Consider the following 20,797-nt stretch of genomic DNA (forward strand, 5'->3'; position numbering starts at 1 on the left):
CTCTTTAAGCTGTTGAATGCACTGCAAATGTGAAAATAGTGACTGTTGTTTAATGACTCTCCATCAGGGCATCGGCTGCTACATGTTCCGCATCGACGACTTTGACGTGGTGGACGCGACGATGCAAGGCAACGCAGCTCGCTTCATCAACCACTCGTGCGAGCCGAACTGCTACTCTCGTGTCATCAATGTGGACGGCCGCAAGCACATAGTCATCTTCGCCCTGAGGAAGATCTACCGGGGTGAAGAGCTGACCTACGACTACAAGTTCCCCATCGAGGACGAGAACAGCAAGCTACACTGCAACTGCGGGGCGAGACGCTGCCGTCGCTTCCTGAATTAGTACACGCATACACACCCCGCATACCAACAGCCATCTTGTCTAATGCACTTGAATTCAGGAGGTGGGCTTTGATGAAATGAAAAAGGCGACTGTTGTGACTTAAAGTGTGTGGTCGCTGACACACACAGACCTGATCTACTGAAAGTCTTTACTTTGTTGGAAGGTTAATTCACAGACTGATCGAGGATGGCGTGTTTGTTCATTTCTGTCCTCTGAACTGCTGTTGACAGTCGGAAACCAGATTAGAGCCATTTGTCAGAGTTTGGGATTAATATTTATGTGATTTCAGACTGCTGGATTGTTAGTCTGTCAGGAAGTGCAGTTCAGTTCATGAAAATGCACTACTTTTACCATCTCACACAACCCCGTTCTCTCAGTTTTACGTTGTTGAATTTGTCGTCAGTAGCCAAGGTTACTGGGGAGGCAAATATTACCAGCTACAAGCAGTGCAAACTAAAATAACCTCACATCAGGTATTACTCTGTAAAGGGGGGTCTTTTATTATGCTGGAGACAGTGTGTCTTTTTAAATACAAGGTCACAGAGAAGGTAGAAGTAACACCTCACTTTGACACGACCTCCGCTGGCAGCACTGGTGTCGCAGCAGACGGGACTAATTTTACTTCGGAGCAAATCAAACACATTTGACTCGAGGCATCTTGTGTACATTGTAGTGCAGCTAAATTTTAACCTCACTCTGGATACCACAAGTCTTGTGAGCAGGGACTCCAATATTTTAGGTGCTGGTGACATTTACCCCCAAAACGTAGTTTTAATAGTCACCCAAACCTTTTTCCCACCTTTCAGTTGAAATTTTCTGATTTTATTTGTGACGGCAGAGATGCTGTGATCTAAATGCTTTTATCCTGCTCTTACAGTCTGTTCTTTATTTGTTAATTTGTGCTGTTTGTATATTTTAAGGTCTATGAGGGAGAGTTTCCTTGATGCGGGCACAAACTGAATATAGTGATCTTGCACAGTCCCTTATATACCTTTTTTGTATTTTTGTATATTTGAACAATAAATGTATATTCAACAAGCTGATGGAAATAAATGTGTTTGAGCTTTTAACTTTGTTTTTTGTAAGTGAAGGCTCACTAATATAAATGAAGCTATTGCTGAGTAATGGTAATTAAGTTAATCTTTTACACTTTTTTTTTTTTTTAGGCAGTTTTGCACCCTCTTTCTCTTGGTTTTTTGTCTCTCACAGGTGTACTACCTCAAAGGTGTCATGAAGCAAGATTTAATTTAATTACAGAACACATTTGGTGAAAAACCGCTTCACCTCATTTTCTTATTGTTCAATCTTTGTAATCATTACATCTTGATAGTATGAAAACAAATAACATCAACAATATTAAAACTGACTTGCTATTATGCCTGCAATTATTTTGTAAGAATAGGTGGCCACCATTTGTGCTCATTCCCTTCTGTGTGCAACCACACCCAACTAATGGATGAAGATAGGATCCTAGAGATTAGGTTGAAGGCTGAATGCTGTGGATGTATGTTTTGTGTTTTAGGATTAATAATTGAATTTGACACGCATAGCTTTTACTTTATCAGCTCACTATTGATCCTTGTCTGTACATAGTTGTATAAAGAATTTCTAAACCTGTTAAATATTTTTTTACCTAAAATTCTTTTTTTTAATTTATGTTCAATAAAAACTTTACATGTTCAAAACCTACCTTCCCTTTGCCAATGTTTTTACCAATAAGTAAATATTAAATTACTTAAATGAAAATATCACTTGTAATCCTTAGGTGAATGTACATAATGTCAATGCAATACATTTTCAATGTGTGTAAATGTGATATGAAAATCCTTTTTCGCAACTCAATATGACCACTGAACCAAAGGAAAATAAACCCCACAATGCAATAATTGTCTAAACTATACACATATATAACCCATGTTTGAGTAGATGTCAGTTCTACTGGATAGAAAAGTAAAAGTGAAAGATGGACATGTACATATACAGTACTGTGCAAAGGTTTTAGGCTGTTGTGGAAAAAATGCTGTAAAGTAAGAGTGCTTTCAAAAACAGACATGTTAATATATTTTTCAATTAACAAATCTAAATCAAATCAATATTTGGTGTGACAACCCTTTAAGATTTTATCTATATATCTAGATGCCATTCCTGTGTTACTTCTGCAGTTTTGGAACAGTCTTATCAGGTTTTTGATTACTGAGAAACCTCTTGAATGTGCCTGCAGCCCACTGCTGAGTTGAGACCAGTGACACCTGCAAATGGTGAAGTGCTCTCAGGCATATTGTTGTGTAAGCCATTGTATTTCACCATGTATCCTGACACCCATACCAATGAGTTTATGTCTGACTACCAGTAAGATTTTAGCTATGAAAGTTACACACTTGAACCTGTGCATATTAGGCAATCACATAATTGCTGATTACATACTGTAACTGTCAAGAAGCAAGAGCACTGCTCAATCAGAAGTTGCTTAAAGTGGGCTGGGAGTTTTATCGTTTAGTTTTGCTATCACTCAAGGTCTTGCTGCTGCCTTCAGCCATGTGGCTCTTTCCCAGAACAGAGTTTTGCGTTGTAACTTTCTGACCTTGTGAAATTTGGAACGTAAAGGGAAAGACAGGTGTACATAAAGAGTTACACTGTGTTCCATTCAGAGGAAAGTCACCATGAAGGCCCTGGTATTCCTGGCTTTGCTCGGAGCAGCATGTAAGAGACTAACCAAATGATATTTCAATCTCCTGTTTTGAATTTACTCTTACTTGAGTATTTTTTCATTCATTGCAACACTCAAGTAATTCTAGGTTATCCATTTGTCATATTGTACTTCACATGCTGTTTCAGTTGCAGCAGCTGAAGATGAAAAGATTGTCGGAGGGTACGAGTGTCCAAGACGCTCTGTTCCATACCAGGTGTCTCTGAACGCTGGATACCACTTCTGCGGCGGATCCCTTATCTCCAGCCAGTGGGTGGTGTCTGCTGCTCACTGCTACAAGTCGTAAGTAGGGGAACTCACATTTTGAAAGGTAACTTTGTGCCCTGCAACAAAGGGTATTGAAGGATGAGACTTAGATTTAAAAGCTAAACCAGCTTCCAGTAAGGGTTGAAAACAGGTTTTGACCTTTAAAGTTAATAGTTAAACTGAAAAAGATTATACACCTAAAACAAGAGTAACACCACCAAGAGTAACAAGGTCATGTAAAATGAGTTAGTACAGTATCAAGGAAAATAGTTGAGCCTCATGCCATGAGGAACAAATTTACCACCAGTGAAAGATCAACATTTAGTCACTATAGGATTATAACACAGTAATTTATTAAGAAAGTATAAATAAAAATTGTTTACCTGAGTATAATTTAAATAGATAACAGTTAGCCCAACAATAACTAACATTTTATTAAAATATGTTTTTTGCCCTTGACTGCTAGCTTAGTATGATAATGGATAGCAGTAAACCAGGAGGAAAACAACAAACTACAACGCAACATTTACAAAAAAACTATAATAGAAAGAGTACCAACATATTATGCTCCAAAGACAGGACATATGGGGAGTATATAAAAGATGCCTGTCAATATTTGCTTGGTCTGAAATCTGACAAAATGGTGGATGTAACAATGTCATTTAGCTAAATGAACTGTGGCACCAGAATGTTCAACTTGTGTGAGCAGCTGATCTACACAAAATACAACATAGGCCAATTGCTTCTCTAACTCACATTCCTTATTATTATTCTATATTCTTCTATGTTTCTATATTTTAATATCCTCTCCTCTGTAATAAGTCTGCACAACACAAGCCCTGAGTAATGTACATAAATATCTGCCACATTGCCCTTTCTCTGCACATAGTTATTATTCTTTTAAAACTTGTGTATCTGTTTATTCCATATTTAAATAGCCTATTTTACATTTATTTGTCTAGTCCTACCTATAGGCATATAGCCCACGTTATCACTAAACCAAATTCCTCGTACTTGTATGCTCTTCCTGATTCTGAACTTTATTAGGAGATGCTCTTGGAGAATTAAAAAAACACAATATCCATATCTACAAATTAAAATTAATTAATAAGAAATAAAACACACCCTTTCTCAATTTAAAACACTCCTCTCTACTTGGTCATTGTTAATTGTGTAATATCTTTAAATAAATACAGTATGAAGAAATCAATTTTAAGAAAAAAGTGATTTTTAAACCATCTAACTTTCCTACCTTCACTAGCCGTGTCCAGGTCCGTCTTGGTGAGCACAACATCTCTGCGAATGAGGGCACAGAGCAGTGGATTGATGCTGCCAAGCTGATCAAGCACCCCCAGTACAACAGCAACAACCTGGACATCGACATCATGCTGATCAAACTGAGCCGCCCCGCCACCCTCAACAGCGACGTCCAGACGGTGGCCCTGCCCTCTCGCTGCCCCGTGGCCGACGAGAACTGCTTGGTGTCCAGGTGGGGCAACATGTCCGCCAACGGCAGTAATCTGAAAGCCGGGAGACAAAGAGAAGAGAGGTTGTTAAGAGTGGTCTCAAATGATGATGTAGAATGACTCATGCATATATTTGAGATATTCGAAGAAAACAGACGTGATAAACGGCTGCAACCCTGAACAGCCTAACCTTGTCACTGTGTATGTGAATGAGTCCTGATCACATAAGAAAAAAGCCCAATGAAAGGGTTGCTTTTCACAAGTCCCCCTAAAGTATGGCAACTCGTTTTAATATTTATTCTTTACTTACTTACTAATGGCTATTTAAAAGCAACTAGTAGTCAGGGATGTACTGGGACTGAAATTCAGCCCGGGACTCTGAGACAGAGAGGCTTTTTATGCGAGCGCCCTTTTGGGGGCGGGCATAAATATTTTTAGCAGTTATTTTAATTTTTTATTTATTTTTATTTTAATAGTTATTTAAAGTATTAGTGTTTTTCTTGTATACAGTGAATCAGATTATGCTGAAGACCTTCAAGAAACTTCAGGATGACACCTGCCTCTTCAGTTTGTATAAGCAAGGCAGCTCTGCACTGAACAAGACCAGGTCAGGCAAGCCTGAGTCAGTCAGAGGACTAAAATACTTAAGTATACTCAAAAACTACAATGCATTTGCTCCCGAACGCCACAATGGCCAGTCCACCCGTGCTAGTAGGCCTACTTATTTATTATTTGTTACTAGTGACTATTCCATTAGTTACTAGTAACTATTTTTTAAGTTACCAATTGCATATTTTTGCCATTGAAATCTATGGGGCTCTGCAGTTCAGATATCACCTATTCATTATTATGAGTAACTATTTGAATACTAGTAGTCATTTCCATTTTACTAGTGTCTACTATTTAGATACTAGTTCTTATTTTTTAGTTACTAGTAGGGTAAATTCCATTCTTAGTAGCAAAAATTAAAATGTTACTGTCAATAAGCCATTTTACTAGTCATTAATGAATGACTACTTACTAAGGAATTGGTACTAGTATTTAAATAATACATACTAATAAAATGGAAATAGTTACTAGTAAATAATGAATAGGTGATATCTGAACTGCAGAGCCCATTGATTTCAATGGCAAAAATCTGCAATTGGAAACTACAAAATAGTTACTAGTCACTGAAAATTAAGTACTAGTATCCAATCAATTGTTGCTAGTAAAACGGAAATAGTTAGCTAATGGAATAGTTATTAGTTACTAATAAATAAGTACTAGTAGCTTTTAAATAGCCACTAGTAAGTTTTAAGTTATAAATACAAAATGAAAACGGCTTGCAACACTAAAGTGCAATACTAAATAGATTTCACACACTTTGCATTAAAGGCCTAGTCTACTGTTGTGTTTTTCAATCATACACTGTGACAAGCAGCTGTAGACCTCATCATTTGGGGCTCCAACAAATGAATGCTGCAAGAAATTAGTTTATTTATTGACTAGTTTCAGTGATTTTTTTTTTAATCATTGTCCATAAATTTTCAGATTTCTTTTTAAAAACTACCCAGTGATATAAAACAGAGGAAAGCAGCAAATCTTCACATTAGAGAAGTGGCAAACCCCAAACTTTTCACTTGATAAATAAAGGATTAATTTGCTAAACATGAGTCCATTAATTTTCCATCTACAAATAAACTGATCACTAGATTACTCATACTTAATACCACATTATTCCCATGTCACAGAGTAAATGTAGTATTTACATAATGGTGGGTACAGTACTGAGACTTGCCTTCTCGCTCCCCAGATGATTTTCCTGACAGGCTGCAGTGCCTGAAGCAGCCCATCATCGACGACAGGATCTGCAGGAACGCCTACTCCCACCTCTTCACCGAGAACATGGTTTGCTCTGGATTCATGCATGGAGGTGCCAGCAGCTGCCAAGTGAGTTGGAATAAACCAAAGGGAACACGCAGGGAGTAGGGTGGTGCATGAGTGTGCATTTCTTCCAGCAGTACAAAGAGCCTGGGACCCGGTGGTGGACTGTATAGCACTTATTTTTCACTGAGCCTCGACTTACTCCTAAATGCAAATGATACACAACTTCACTATATGTTATAATTAAAAACAGAGGGATACATTTTCATAGTGTCCCCACTTTATTTATTACAACAGGCTGCTGTCTGTTTCGATGAGATGATGAAACAGTATTGCAAGAGACACGTTAACCCTCTGAACATGTTCCCTCTTCTGGTTTTTTAGTGAATTAGGTCATTGTGGGCAATGCCGCAAATCGGTATACGGGACTGCTTTCAGGCAGTACTGGATTTACAGGAGTTTTAAATCAGTGTGATGATTCCATTTGTTGAGAATTTAATTCACTGGATTAACAAAAAAACAGACATACCTATCTTATTATTTAATCTATAAACTATTTCTCAATTGATTGTTGAGAAAATACACTATATTACAATATATATATTTTTATATTTTACCTATGCTGGGAAAGAAAATTGTACACCCACCAGCTCCTAGTTTTGATTATCAACAGTAATGATAAGAAAATATATTTTTTCCTCACTAAAAAGTTTAATCATCTGACCACACCCAAAGGTGAAACTGGCTTGAAACCAGAGAGGGCAGCAAAACAATGCTTTTCAGCACAGTGTTAAATTACTCTTTAATACAAACATTTGCAGAAAGGTGTGTTGCCTCTTCTTTTTGAGTCACTGTGCTCACCATAATACCAGAACGTTTCATGCGTTCACTGTGACCACTTCCGATAACATTTAAACCCCTGTTACTCTTATTTTGCTTGTGTTTGCAGGGAGACTCTGGTGGACATCTGGTGTGTAATGGTCAGCTGCAGGGAATCGTGTCCTGGGGTTATGACTGCGCCATGCAGGGACACCCCAACGTCTACGCCCGTGTGTGCCGCTACAACAGCTGGATCAGCACCATCATGAGCAACAACTAAACGCATACAGTCAGCCATAAACCCACGTGTCAGCCATAAACCCACGTGTCAGCCATAAACCCACGTGCAAGCTGACACCACACTCAGTGCCCATATTGTGTTTATTTGGAACACCTGTATTATTGAGTCATTCATATACAGTACATCTCATAAATAACATGTTTAGGCATAATATTCTGTAACCAACAGTTAAGACAAAGAATTGGATAAATGAATAAAATATCCATTAGTATCCATTGCATTTGTTTGGTTTTACCACATTGAGTTTTATGATTGTTGGCAAAACAATATTAGCATGCTCTTGCTTGGTAATACTGTATTGTCGGTGCTTCTGTGTTCATTCTGTTTTGCTGTCACAAGGCCAGTGCTGTCTTAAAATTCATAATGAATTTTAAATAAAAAACTGTTGGAAAACATCCATGTATTTTAATTAATTTATACTTATTTTACCATAGACACATGCATCTCTATGAACTGCCTTTAGCACTCGGCTACTGTGGGCACTGGAGTGATATGGGAGACAAGCAAACTCGAGTAAATAAGCAGTAAGGCATTTCTGCATTTCACGTGTCTGGATTCTTTGCATGCATTCCTCAGATGGCGCTTTGTAAACTCCGCTGTTTCTTGTTTGCCGAGGCAACCTAAACATACAAAGGAAATAGACAGAGGGATCAGAGGGGAGTCATGCCGTATCAAAGCACGATGAAGCATGTGCACTGGTCATGAAAATAATTCAGGGTCAATAAATATCTAACTTAACTACAGAAATGCAAACATTTCAGCATAGTTGGTAGTTTAATCATTGTCTTTATGGCAATTATTGACAGAGACCACAATAGGGAGCTCTTCTTGTGCCACACAGGTAGACATACACATGCATCTAAAACCAACATCAACTGTCTTACTAAGGTGTTGGGCAATCATGTCATCTAGCTTGTGTTTCTATTGAGTCTAAATGCACAAGTCACTTAGGAATGATCTACAAAATGACTGTTGTTTTTTAATGAGCTGACACATGTTCTTCTTACCTTTTTGTTTAAAATGTGTTTTAGTCAAATTATTTAAATGTTATGTCATTTAAGAGTAATGTAACACTATATCCACTTTTTAGATAGTAAATTATATGTATGGTCACTTAATTATAGTATCAATTGAGTGAAATTGATAGTATGTACAATTTGAATCTGAATAGATAGGCTATTCTGAAGATTTTTTAGGATGCTCTTTAAAGTCTGATGTATTACTGACTTTCATCTTACTTAAGTAATTACTGAAATAATATATACCAAGATAATTTTGGACAGGATAACAACAGAATCTTCAAGTTGGCTCATGCATATAAATGTACTACATCTATTCAAAGTCCAAGCACGCACCTGACCAGCGATCCGATCCAGATCTCTCTGGCCCTGAGATGTGAGTCTCCGTCCACTGTAACCACATGATAAAAATAAAAAAAACACACATCCATCACTTATTCAAATCCCTTCTTAAGTCTCACAGCATCCCTCTCTCTCACCCATTTGGGTCCTTCTCTGCCATCTTGAGGCCCTCCAGAGCTTGGAGGACCTTCCTCGCCACGTTCCTGGAGCCCACGCTGAAGTGGGCGGGGCATACACCATTCCTCTGACGCCCTCCGTAGACCTTGATCATGGAGCCCACGCCGACCCCTCCTCGCAGGTATAGGTGACGAGCTGTGGATGCTGATGAGACGTACAAATAGTAGACAGTATATGGTGCAATATTTGCTTGTCTTGTCTGTAACCCTCCTGACTTGTTCACCCACAAAATCAAACATTCCAGCTTATCAAATATGTGACATTTGTCTCTGCAGACTCTTATGCTATTGTGGGTCAATATGCCTGAGTAGATAACATACAAAGCACCTGAGAGAGGATCGTGTGCATATGCATTTATTGTATATATTGTACCAGTATGTACCAGTATGTACCAGTATGTACCAGTATGTACCAGTATTGTACCAGTATGTACCAATATTACACAAGTGCTTTGGGCATAATCAAATATCACATGGATTCTAAACGGTAGGATAAAAGTATTTACAACGGAGGTCCTAAGCGGCCATCCATTCAAATATTTCTTTTACTCAATTTTCCTGTGATAACGGATAATTTTCTCAAGATAACAAACCAAAGGATTGCATGTTAAAATCCAACTTTCCATGATATATAAAGAGATACAAAGAGATTCAGGGGAATCCAATCACACATTTCCCGACGGCTATTTCAAAGGTTCTGAAGTAGCCGTCAGGAAATGTGGAACGTTAAATGGATTCTACTGAATGAGAAGCACAGGAATTTCCTCTGCCTGGGACTGAATAAAATGAATAGTCCATGGGTTGATGGATTTGGACCAATTGCTGGGATGCACAAAGTCCAGCACATGCTTTATTGCGAGCATGTGAAACAGTCTCCTCATAAGAACTTTGTTGAAGAGGATTATAAAAAACATAAAAATTTGGTCTTAAGTGAGGATCAAACACGCAACCCCTTTGACTGGGAGTCCTGTGCTCTACCATTATTTACATAACAATATCACCAGGGGACTATGATCCCATACAGGCACTGAGTGACTGTGTTGAGCAGGTAAACGATTGGATGTGCCAGAATTTTCTTCAATTGAGCAAAGATAAAACTGAAGTTATTGTTTTTGGAGCCAGGGAGGAACGATTGGAAGTCAGTGCTCAGCTTCAATCGGTAATGATAAGAACCACATACCAAGCCAGAAATCTTGGTGTAGTCATGGACTCAGACCTGAATCTAAGGAGCCACATTGACAATTACAAAGTCAGCCTACTATCACCCGAAGAATATATCACGGATTAGAGGACTTATCCATGCATTTATCTTCAGTCGACTCGACTACTGTTAACGGTGTCTTTACAGGGCTCCTTAAGAAATCCATTAGACAGCTGCAGCTGATTGAGAACGCTGCTGCTCGAGTCCTTGCTAAGATCAAAAAAGTGGATCACATCACTCCAGTTCTTTACATTGGCTTCCTGTGTGTCAGAGAATGGATTTTAAAATCCTGCTGTTAGTTTATAAAGCACAAAATGGTTTAGGGCCAAAATACATTTCTGATCTTCTGCTTCGTTATGAACCATCCAGACCTCTCAGGTCATCTGGGGCAGGTCTGCTTTCTGTCCCCAGAGTCAAAACTAAACATGGAAAAGCAGCGTTCAGTTATTATGCTCCGTATATCTGGAACAAACTCCCAGATAACTGCAGGTCTGCTGAAACTGTCAATTCTTTTAAATTAAGAGTGAAGACTTTTCTTTTTACCACGCTTTTAATTAATTCAATTAAAGCCATAGATTGGTACCTTTCACTGCACTGTAATGTCCGGTTTTCATTTTCTTTGTTTTTAGATTTTCAGTGCCCTGATTGTACACTGCACTGTAACTTTTACTGTCCTGTTTTACCCTGTTTTTTATCCTGTTTTTATAATGTGTTTCATTTTTTTTATTTCCCTTTGTTGCTTTTATGTTGTATGTAAAGCACTTTGAATTACCTTGTTGTTGAAATGTGCTATACAAATAAACTTGCCTTGCCTTACCAACTGAGCTACTCACTGACAATGAAAACCTCTTTGAAATTATCATTAAGAAACATTCCTGCCAACCCCTGTGTAAAACTACTGTTTTTTTATCTTGAGATAATTATCCCGTTATCACAGGAAAACAGAATAAGAAATATATTTGAATGGATGGCCACTTAGGGCTTCCGTAATTTACAAATAAAATAAATAATTTTACAACTATTTAATTTCTAATTAATATTTTCAGTTCAGATGAATCAAGCAAGTCTATAAAATGTACAGTTTGAGATTTGTTTTAAAAAGAGATGCAAATCCTAACATTAGAGAAGCTGGATTCAACTGCTTTTAAAATTTGCATTTATATTTGGTAAAATATTTGAAAGAATAATCAACTACTAAAATAAAAGCTCTTAATAATATTTACTGCCAACCAATTAATTGCTCGACTCATCGTTTCAGCTGCAACAGATGAATTGATGTATGGGAAACACTTCCAGCATAACCAACCTGCTCTGGTGTAAAACCAATTGTCATCGCAGGGAGCCAGCTCCTTGTGCCTGGCGAGCTTCACAGTGTCAACCCATTCTGGGACTTTCAGTTTGCCAGACCTGAAAATCAATTATCAGTTCATGTGATGGACCGTTTCCTCAAACAACATAAGGCACACGAAAATGGGATTCATTCAACGCATATGTGTGTAGGTAGGCTACCTGTGTTGTAGTGGAGCAATGCTGCTCTAGGAGTGGCTGCTATGCTGTTTCTTGCAGCCTGTTTGTCAGTCCTAAATGTTGCCTGTGTGTTGTTGTTGTTTACTGCTACTGAAGAGGAATAAATGAAGTTCATGTATGATGTTTTCTCTCCACCAGAGCTTGTGAAGGTTCTTCTATTAATTCATCAGACATAGAGTGAAAGTATGTATTTATTTAGTTACTAACAACCAACTGTTCTTCCTTTCCCATTATCTCTGGTTAATTTTTGATATTTGAAACAATAAAAGTAGGTTTCTTGTTTTTTTAAAAGACGTTTAAAAATTGGAGTGTTGATTTTGTACACAGCTGCTTGTAACAGATGAAAAGTTTGTAGAAGCTGAGCCATTTAGACAATAAAGAATAAGCAGCTCTTAAAAGCACACTAGTCTTTCACCATGCTTACCATGATGCTTACCATTCTTGCCGTGCTTCTTGTGTTTATCATTCTTGTGTATTATGTTTAAAGTAGCTTATTTTGTTAGAATTTTAACCATTTTGTATTTGATCAAGATGTTTTTTTCAATAAATGGTTGAAAAGAAAAATTGTGGATTTCAGAGTTTCTGTTTACCAGACTGAAGGACACCCACATTTTCAACCCATATGTGACCTTAACCAAAAATTAACAAAGTTTATGGAGAGTAAAAAGTTTTTGGCAGTATGGTGTAGTCATATCATAATCACACACCTTTGTAAGCACTCCCTCTAAACCCGCTAGCCTGTATGTTATTGATAACATTATACCCCAGTAAGCAGTCATGTAAATTATTAGTTGCATAAAAATTCCCAGTAAGATAAGTAACACTGTAAAGCTTATCTCAGCTGAACTACATAAATATTTCTTTAGCTACTTTTAAAAGTATCTTTTAATTCTCTTAATTCTTAAGAAAAAACAAGATATCACTCAAGATGTCATTTGAAGTCATGTGTAATGTACATCTATCTATCTATCCTTCAACTATCTATCAATCCTTCGACAGTCACCTGGAAACACAACATATTAATTAGCACACACGGGAGCATTTAATAGTTTGATTCATAGAAATTAACATAGCTCCAGAAAATGCCAGTTTGAAAGCCTGGTTTTATTTGTTATACATTGATGTTGGTATTTTCTATTCTAAATGCACTCCAAGTGCAGCAGATGTTTTACCATGCATTCACCTCTATACAGACTCCAGTACTGTCTTCTTCTTCCTCCTCCTCTTACACATTCATTGTCTATGTCCTGTATACGAATGACTATTGTGGTTGACGTCTGCCATCTTGTCTGCAGGCAGGTCCATCTCAACACTTCTGGGTATCCATGATGTTTAGGAGGCTCAGAAGGAAATTACAGCGCAGAGTTCCGCCTCAGCCTCCCTGCCGACTCCCAGGCTGTTACTGTGGTTTCTCACATGTACTGTAGCCCACATACAGTATTTATACCCACATTTGCTATGGCACTTATTTAATCCTGTCACACTGCTATCTGCAGACCCAAGACAAACCACCTATTTTCATTACCTCAAATGCAATTTTTGTATTTAATTCCATTGGGACGGTTCAATACACATTATAGTAAGTATTAATCTTAGTGTATAAAGTAATTAGTACCTTTGATTTTTGTTTTTTCATGCATTATTTTAAGTCATAGGGTATCTGTACTCTATAATAAAGTTAATCTTATCTCATCTATAAACATTAAAAGGATATCACTACAATACTTATAATAAATGATAGTCATCCAAATGTGCTCACAATCCTTTTATGCAGATATGAACCAGGTCTGTGCCTGATCTCAGCTGCAGGAATGAGAGCTCTCGAGTAACCTGATACAATGCAAACATCATGTGCTATAGTAGGCTACATCAAAGAAGATGACACCCTTAAAAAAGCACACAACTATCGGCAGTAAAATGTAACTAGAAGGAAATTTATTAACTTCTCTGATCATGAGAAATAACTGTTATCAGTTGAAAATGCTTCATTTGGCTCAAAGGCTCTGAGGAAAATGAACAATTTCACAGACAGATTTCTTTATCTGTGGTGAGTACAATCAAATGTCTTCAATATTTGCTCTCTAATAGTGTTCTGAAACCTCAAGCTGATGTCACATTATAAGTAAGAGTAGTTAGTTGTGTTTCAGATATTCTACTGTTGCACCACGCAGGATCTGGGTTCTGTTAAAGAATGTTTTAAATGCCCACTTCATCAACATCCTCTTTAGGAAGGATATATATATATCAGTGCCCGTGTCTAAGGAGACCCAATATGGTTGAAATTAGATAAGGGATTATGAAATAAGGGATTGTGAAATCATATGAATAAATACAGACAGTATTTGCTGTTTTCGTTTGTATTTCAGGACATTCTTCTCATTGACTGTTATATTTCCGAAAAAATGTGTATCTGTCAATCAAAACAGAATTGGTTATGAGATTGGTTGTTTCTTTGTCCAAGTGTTTGTTTATTTCAAATTATAAAAAATACACTTGTGTGTATTTATTTATATAGGGCCTAAAAGGTTTGGTGGCCTAACTGTACATTATGGTAAGTTTTTACATCTCTTTTAACAGAGATTTCCTGTGGTTTATATCTTAAATTATAGTGGCTCTACAGTGCAATTCTAAAGAACCATTATGTTATTTCAATAAATAAAACATTAATGACACTGTTTTATGTAATTAACACTTGTTATAAATGAGAAAATCAGTATCTCCAGCTTTAAATAAATACAAGTACAAGTAAGTAATTACTTTCACATTATGGTCAACTCTTATTTTAGAGTGTAATTATCCGCCCTTCATTTCCAGCCTTGTGTGATTGACAGGTGAATATCAGCCAGACATGCAGTGTAGGCTGGTTTTAAGCTTTACTTACTTTTTCAGGAAAGCAGACAGAGCCCTGACAAACTCCTGCTGGTCGACATCTTTCACCGTGACACTGGGCATCTAAAAGGCAAATTGGAGACAGAGGTGAGCGTAAAGTTATATTTTAAATGTTCACAGAGCCAAAATGCACCGCCCGCCGCACCCGTTGGAACTCGTTTTTTTGTTGTTGCTAACGTTAGCTACTAGCTAGCTACAGTAACTGCGAGGTTACGTGACAGTTACCCATACATACAGCTCTCACATTATCAAGTAATAACACATATGTTACTTTTTATATACCCTGCAAAGCCGACAGTCAGATTGTCAGGGTGGAGATGGAGCTTAGCCGATGGTAACTTAGCTCATGCGGTGAAGCAGTTACAGGAAGGATGCTGAGGAGGGAGGGAGGGAGGGAATACTGTCCTCATTAGGAATAGATGATACCTGTAGCCTTGTTTTACCTCGCCAGTAGCTTCACAGTCCTGCTTAACCCAGCCTTTAAACCAAAGCAATTCAAAAACTAACGGTAATGTTCTGCATGTAACGTTATATTTTAATCACGCAGTATGTGTCAAATCGATGGTTAAACAATGTTAGTCTGTGAGCTATTCCCGTTGAATCCCAGCAGAGGGTAGTGTTGTGGCACCTGTTCCCACACCTCTAGCCCAATTCTCAAGTTTTATCAGACCCAAAGGGGGTTTCAAGAAGTGTAACGTTACTGCAGTCAGCAGGCCAGGAGAGAGCACCTCAGTGAGGAAGACACCACCAGTGGAGAGTTAGTAACAGTTAACGTAGCTAGGAGCATTTGCTGCCTGCAAATACAGTTTATTAGTCTTTATTGTGCTGAATTGAGCTTCCCTCCTTTTAGGCTGACACAGTGAATGTGTATGGACTAAAACAAATTCATAAGTTATTGTAAATCATGATACATTTAAAGGGATGATAAAGAGATAGCGTTTTTTTACAAAATATAGCTGCTTTCTTTCATCATTGTTGGCTGTTTGCCACAACAGCATGAATAATGTGCCATATTTTCAGATTCAAGGTGGTGACCAGGCCTCTGTTTGCCAAGGTGATTGCTGCTCCTGGGGAAAAAAGCAGTATGCAGTGACTGCTGTCAGTATTTTATTAATAAAAGCCCTCACACCCGGCACAAATGTAGTTTGTCTAAAGAAAGCACACAGAGAAAGCTTCCAAGGTAACTAGGTTTTCAGCACATTTCTCTCTTGACCTCCCATGGCCTGCTTTCCTTCTCCCCTGTTCTCATAACATTAGTGAAGGTAATAACATTATCTCAAAGCTTCATTCATCCCACCCACTCAGCCAACCTGTAACAATGTCTGCAGACAACCTGTGAACTGAATTGAAAATTCAGCATAGCTGCAAAATTAGTTTTTACACAAACTGTAATTTGAAGAATCTCGCAATTTTACAGTATCTTTGTTAGCAACTTTTGTACTTTAGTGTAAAAAAAATACATAAGACCAAGGTTTTCTTAAATAAGCATAATGTAGCAAGTAAACTTGCAGATTGGTTGTTGCATACTGATGTCAAACACAGAAAGCTAGTATTACTTTCAATGTGACCAGCAGATGCTAACTTAATAATTTAATTTAATTATTTATTCTTTATCAGAATTGTGAAGGTTTTAATTTTATTGATGAATTAATCAATTCATCAACTATTTTCTTTAGTATTAAAAGATACCCACAGTTATAGACAAATACAATCTGATGTGTGCATGTCATAATTGCATGCTTTCACTGAAGTTTAAAATGGATATATGACATATATTTTTAATAATAAAATACATAAATCTGAAATTAGTCAATTTGTTGATTTGTCAGTTGAAAATAAAATACAGTCATTTTATTTGTAATTTTTGAAATAAATAAAATAAAAATACCAAACAATCAGCTTAAAAAAAGCTTCTTAAATGTGAGGATTTGCTGCTTTTCTGTGTCTCGTTCCATTGTAAGTTGAATCCCTTTGGCTTTTTGCTCGTCATTTAAAAAATGTAAGCAGGTTGAAGGCATCACTTTTTGGCTCTGGTAGCCTGAGATAAGACTTTTCATTTATTTGTGACATATTTGTCTGAATGATTAATCAAGAAAATAAAGGGGGATTAATTAATTACGAACAACTAATCATTCCTTGCAGCATTAATTATATTGTATATTGCCTCCAAAGAATTTCTTTGTTTTTAGTAGTTTGTCAGAAGCGTAGTTTGACACTACAAACTGCTGAAAATAGAAAATCCCGCTGTTTTAATTATTTATTTCCTTGACCCCAAAAAAGTCATGTACTTCTTTTCTGGTGTGTAGGCTAACCATCAAATGCGGATTACCAAAAGCATGTGAAACACTGCATCCAAAGCCAAGGTAGATGAATGTGTGTTTTCAAATGTGCAGACATGTTCATACGCACGCATGCACACACACACACACACACACACACAGAGCAGCCCTGTGCTCTCTGTGTCTGCCTGTCTAAGCTTCTTCCCCTCCCCCCCCTCAACATCTCTCTCTCCTTTTTTGTCCCCCTCGCCCTCTATTTCAAGCCTCTGCCTAGGAGAGAGCGAGAGAGAGAGGCAGAGACACACAGATGCGCAGTTAGAGAGAGAGAGAGAGGGGAGGGGAAAGCAGACAGGATTTAGAGTTCAAGTGCACGTGCAGAAAATAGGCTGAATAGAGGAGAGTCAGAGCAGAAAGAAAACCAGGAAAAGGAACGGCAGGGGCGGGAGACAAAGCACACAGTAGCTCTTTCTCTCCTTTTTTCTTCCTCTCTGTTTTCTTCTCACAGAAAGAGAAGGTATTAGCCTTGGAACAGAGGGATGAAAACAAAATGAAAAGCACAAAATTCGAATACCGTGAGCATAAAAAAGAAAAAAAAAATGTATTCCTATTCCTGCCCCCTCCTCTTTCCTCCCCACCGACACACTCCTCCTCTATCCCTCCCTCTCGGATATCTCTCCACGAACCCCCAGTTTCTCTCTCTCTCTACTTGCTGGTTCTCCTTTCTCTCCCCTCCCACCTCTTCACACACACACATGCACACACCCCGGAGTCCTTCCCACTCCTTCCCCTCACGCGCGCTTACTACCCACTTTCACTGGAGACCGACCGCAACAAGCTCGTTTTTTTCCCCCTTCTTTTTCTCTTGCTTGCCAGTCTTTGCTGTTGGTTATGCGCTCATTTACTGAGGCACCATCCCGCAGACGCTTCACCCTAACTATGCGTGGCGCCCCTGAAAAATGCAGGCCGTGGATTGTCCCTGCGTTGCCTGAATGCCACAATCTGCTTATCCGTTTCCTGAAAACAGTTTTTTCTATTCTTCTGCAGTATTTTTTTTTCATTGTTTTTTTTTTCTTCAAGTCAGAACTCGAACTGTTTAGAAGCCTCTTTTAAAATCGTTTCTGTTTTCTGAAGCGGGAGCTTAGGGTTGAAGTATAAGAAAAAAAGAGTGTCCGATGAATGGACAGATGAAGGGGACAGAGGCAAAGAATGAGGGGAAAATGGAGAGCATGGTCTGCGGGAGAAAGCGAGAAAGACAGAGAAAGAGAGGGAGAGAGAGAGGTAGGAGAAAGAGTACCGGCACTGGCAAGAAAAACAGGAGGGGGAAGAGAGAAGAAGGGGGACCAGTAGGGGATAGACTTAGGAAGGAGGGACGGCTGGATAGGAATTGCCAAAATCGCGGGAAAAAGGAGAAAAAACAAAACTCCAGAATGAGAAGAAACTGGACTTCTCTTCAAACTTGCTTGCGCTCTCTGCTCGCCTTTCATTTTTGGTTTTTGACATGATTTTTTATAATTTTTCCGGTCACCCCCCATTCATCTGTGAGTATACTGTATGTACATGTCCTTTTCCTTTCCCATACATGCATCCTCTCTGCTTTTCCTTTATTCTTTAAAGTGTTCTCCTCTCCCCCACCTTGCTTTTTGCTTTATTTTTGAAAAATGTGTTCCCTAGGTCGCTAATCCCCCCATCCTGTTTGTCTAGCCCATCTTGCGCTCCACCTCTTTCACTGTCTTTCTTTCCTCCTTCAGCTACTCTTTATCATGGGTTATCACTGTTCTCTTAGCCTCTGCTTGAAAGATTACCTCTGCTCACATTTAGATGCGGGCTTTGGAACGGGTCACTGAGTGGACCCAGTTTTAGGGGGCCCATGCATGGGAGGCTAGCACATGAAGGAGGCAGGGTGTGTGCATTTGTGTGTGTATCTATCTGTATTAGTCATGCGTATCTGTGTGTCTGTGCATGTGTTTGTTAGTATGTTGGGGCGTGATTCAGAGTTAATGGAGCCGGCAGTGTTGGACGGTCACTCCTGCTTATGCACGCGTGGATTTGCACAATCACGTTTCATGTTTCGTATTCACGAAATGACTATGCAACGTTGTAGTTATATAATACACAGAAGTGCTAGAATGAGGTGAAATGGAGAGGTAAAAATACTGTAAGTACGGCAGGATTTTCTTCTTCTCTCATTGCATATTTTACTCCTCCCATGCTTGTCCCTCTTTTTCTATCCAATCTACCATCCCTTCATCCGGGTATCCCCAATCTATCTGTTGGTCCGCCTGTAAAGACAAAACCCACGGTGCAAGATGTGGTTCGGTATCAACAAAAGATAAGGGTGGTTTTATTCCAGGGCGTAAGCGAAGTAACAAACTGGAGTCAGTTTCAACAAGTTCTTTAATATTTATAACCTGCGCATTTGGGCGGGATTACTTTTGTTTGATGTGGCGAAGTTACAGGTATAAACGGAGGCTTTTTACTGCGTATCTGCAATGTACAGATATCGGCAGTATTGTATTGCTTGAATGCATTATTGTACTGTAAGTAGAGTGGGCTTAATGCTGGGCAGTACACAGAGGCATACATTATAACGCAAGTCTGCTGTCGTCCATTTGCAGTCCATCCGCTGTAACCTCTGTTGAGTATACCTTTTTCTCCTGCGGTACCAGCCTCAGATATCTCTTTCCCTTTTCTTTTTTCCCTTTCCTGTGTTATATCTGCCTGCTCTGTTTTTTATTTACATAGCCTCCTGTTATCGCTGCCCACATTTACTCTACCACTTGCCACAATTGTTATCTATATCCAAGATTGTCCACTGGTATCGTTCCGAGGGGACTGTGTGTGTGTGTGTTCTTCCGCCGACAATGATTTTTATTGGTGTGTTACTTTAAACGATAAGCGCTGAAACACCTTTCGATTGTTTGTGCGAGTTTCTGGCATTTTTGTCATTTAAAATCTTGTCTTATCATCTTTTTGTGAATAAAGCAAGGTAATTGAAGATAAGTGAGGACATGGTTGTCAAAAAAGTGTGGATTAAAAACAGTGCAATCATTTTTAAAAAACATACTTTAGATATGGGTGGAAATAATTAGCAAATTGTGTAGCCGAGGCTGTTAGATAACAGTTACTGGCCTAGTTTTCTAACAATGTTCAGAGTCTAAATGCGTGCTAAATTAATCCATATGCAATGATTTGATTAAAACAATGATATGACATTTATGGGCAGACGGCATCACTGTATTCTGTGATAAGCCAAGGGGGAGGATGCTTTTGTTTAGTAGTGTCCTAGGCTCAGCCTTTCTTTGACCTCCACTGTGGTTTTCAAGAAAATGAAGGGAAAAGTCTTTGATGTCTGCCAAAGACACAGGAAGGTTAGGAGAAACAAATCCCCCCATAGCTCAAATAAGAGCAAGTTATAGCCCATAACTTGCTCTTATTTGTTTTCAAATTTGATTTTTACGTTACCACCCTGCCTAGCACCTTTGATTCCACTCCTGAGGGGATTTGATGTTAATGCCAGTGTAGTGGACCTCCAGGTTTGTGAAATATTACTCAGACAGACCTGGTGTTATGTAATCTTACATAACCGAGGCGGCAGCTCAGCAGGGTCGTGATCAGG

At 38.5% G+C, this 20,797-nt stretch overlaps 3 protein-coding genes and 1 long non-coding RNA gene across 9 annotated transcripts in view; 3 read left to right on the forward strand and 1 right to left on the reverse strand.

Annotated features, from left to right (window-relative positions):
- kmt2ba (lysine (K)-specific methyltransferase 2Ba) overlaps nt 1-1,413 on the forward strand; it is a 31,743-nt gene extending 30,330 nt beyond the window's left edge. For all 3 annotated transcript variants that reach the window (XM_046057821.1, XM_046057819.1, XM_046057822.1), the window contains exon 36: nt 68-1,413. In XM_046057821.1, coding sequence (XP_045913777.1) covers nt 68-343 — 276 coding nt within the window. In that variant the 3' untranslated portion in view covers nt 344-1,413. The remainder of the gene's footprint in view (nt 1-67) is intronic.
- Nucleotides 1,414-3,003: 1,590 nt separating this feature from the next.
- On the forward strand, nt 3,004-8,143 carry LOC123976783 (trypsin-3-like). The gene is made up of 5 exons (XM_046059127.1): nt 3,004-3,015; nt 3,139-3,332; nt 4,558-4,796; nt 6,546-6,694; nt 7,578-8,143. The coding sequence occupies exons 1-5, from the start codon at nt 3,004-3,006 to the stop codon at nt 7,725-7,727; spliced, it is 744 nt and encodes a 247-aa protein (XP_045915083.1). The 3' UTR covers nt 7,728-8,143.
- Nucleotides 7,810-15,453, reverse strand: LOC123976034 (40S ribosomal protein S19). Of its 3 annotated transcripts, none has more exons than XM_046057840.1 (6): nt 15,346-15,453; nt 14,895-14,965; nt 11,793-11,893; nt 9,247-9,430; nt 9,104-9,158; nt 7,810-8,368 (listed from the first exon to the last, which is right to left on the reverse strand). In XM_046057840.1, the coding sequence occupies exons 2-6, from the start codon at nt 14,963-14,965 to the stop codon at nt 8,321-8,323; spliced, it is 459 nt and encodes a 152-aa protein (XP_045913796.1). In that variant the 5' UTR covers nt 15,346-15,453; the 3' UTR covers nt 7,810-8,320. The 3 variants fall into 3 exon arrangements, with proteins under 3 accessions (XP_045913796.1, XP_045913793.1, XP_045913794.1); XM_046057837.1 differs by lacking the exon at nt 15,346-15,453 and adding an exon at nt 15,185-15,334; XM_046057838.1 differs by lacking the exon at nt 15,346-15,453 and adding an exon at nt 15,174-15,311.
- The window catches only part of LOC123976035, a 33,880-nt gene continuing 27,904 nt past the window's right edge, over nt 14,822-20,797 (forward strand). Inside the window, exon 1 of one of the 2 annotated variants that reach the window (XR_006826224.1) lies at nt 14,822-14,989. This is a non-coding gene — a long non-coding RNA (uncharacterized LOC123976035). The remainder of the gene's footprint in view (nt 14,990-20,797) is intronic. The other variant, XR_006826223.1, reaches the window with a different exon arrangement.

Source organism: Micropterus dolomieu, linkage group LG09 (genome assembly GCF_021292245.1).
Source record: "Micropterus dolomieu isolate WLL.071019.BEF.003 ecotype Adirondacks linkage group LG09, ASM2129224v1, whole genome shotgun sequence".
NCBI lineage: Eukaryota > Metazoa > Chordata > Actinopteri > Centrarchiformes > Centrarchidae > Micropterus > Micropterus dolomieu.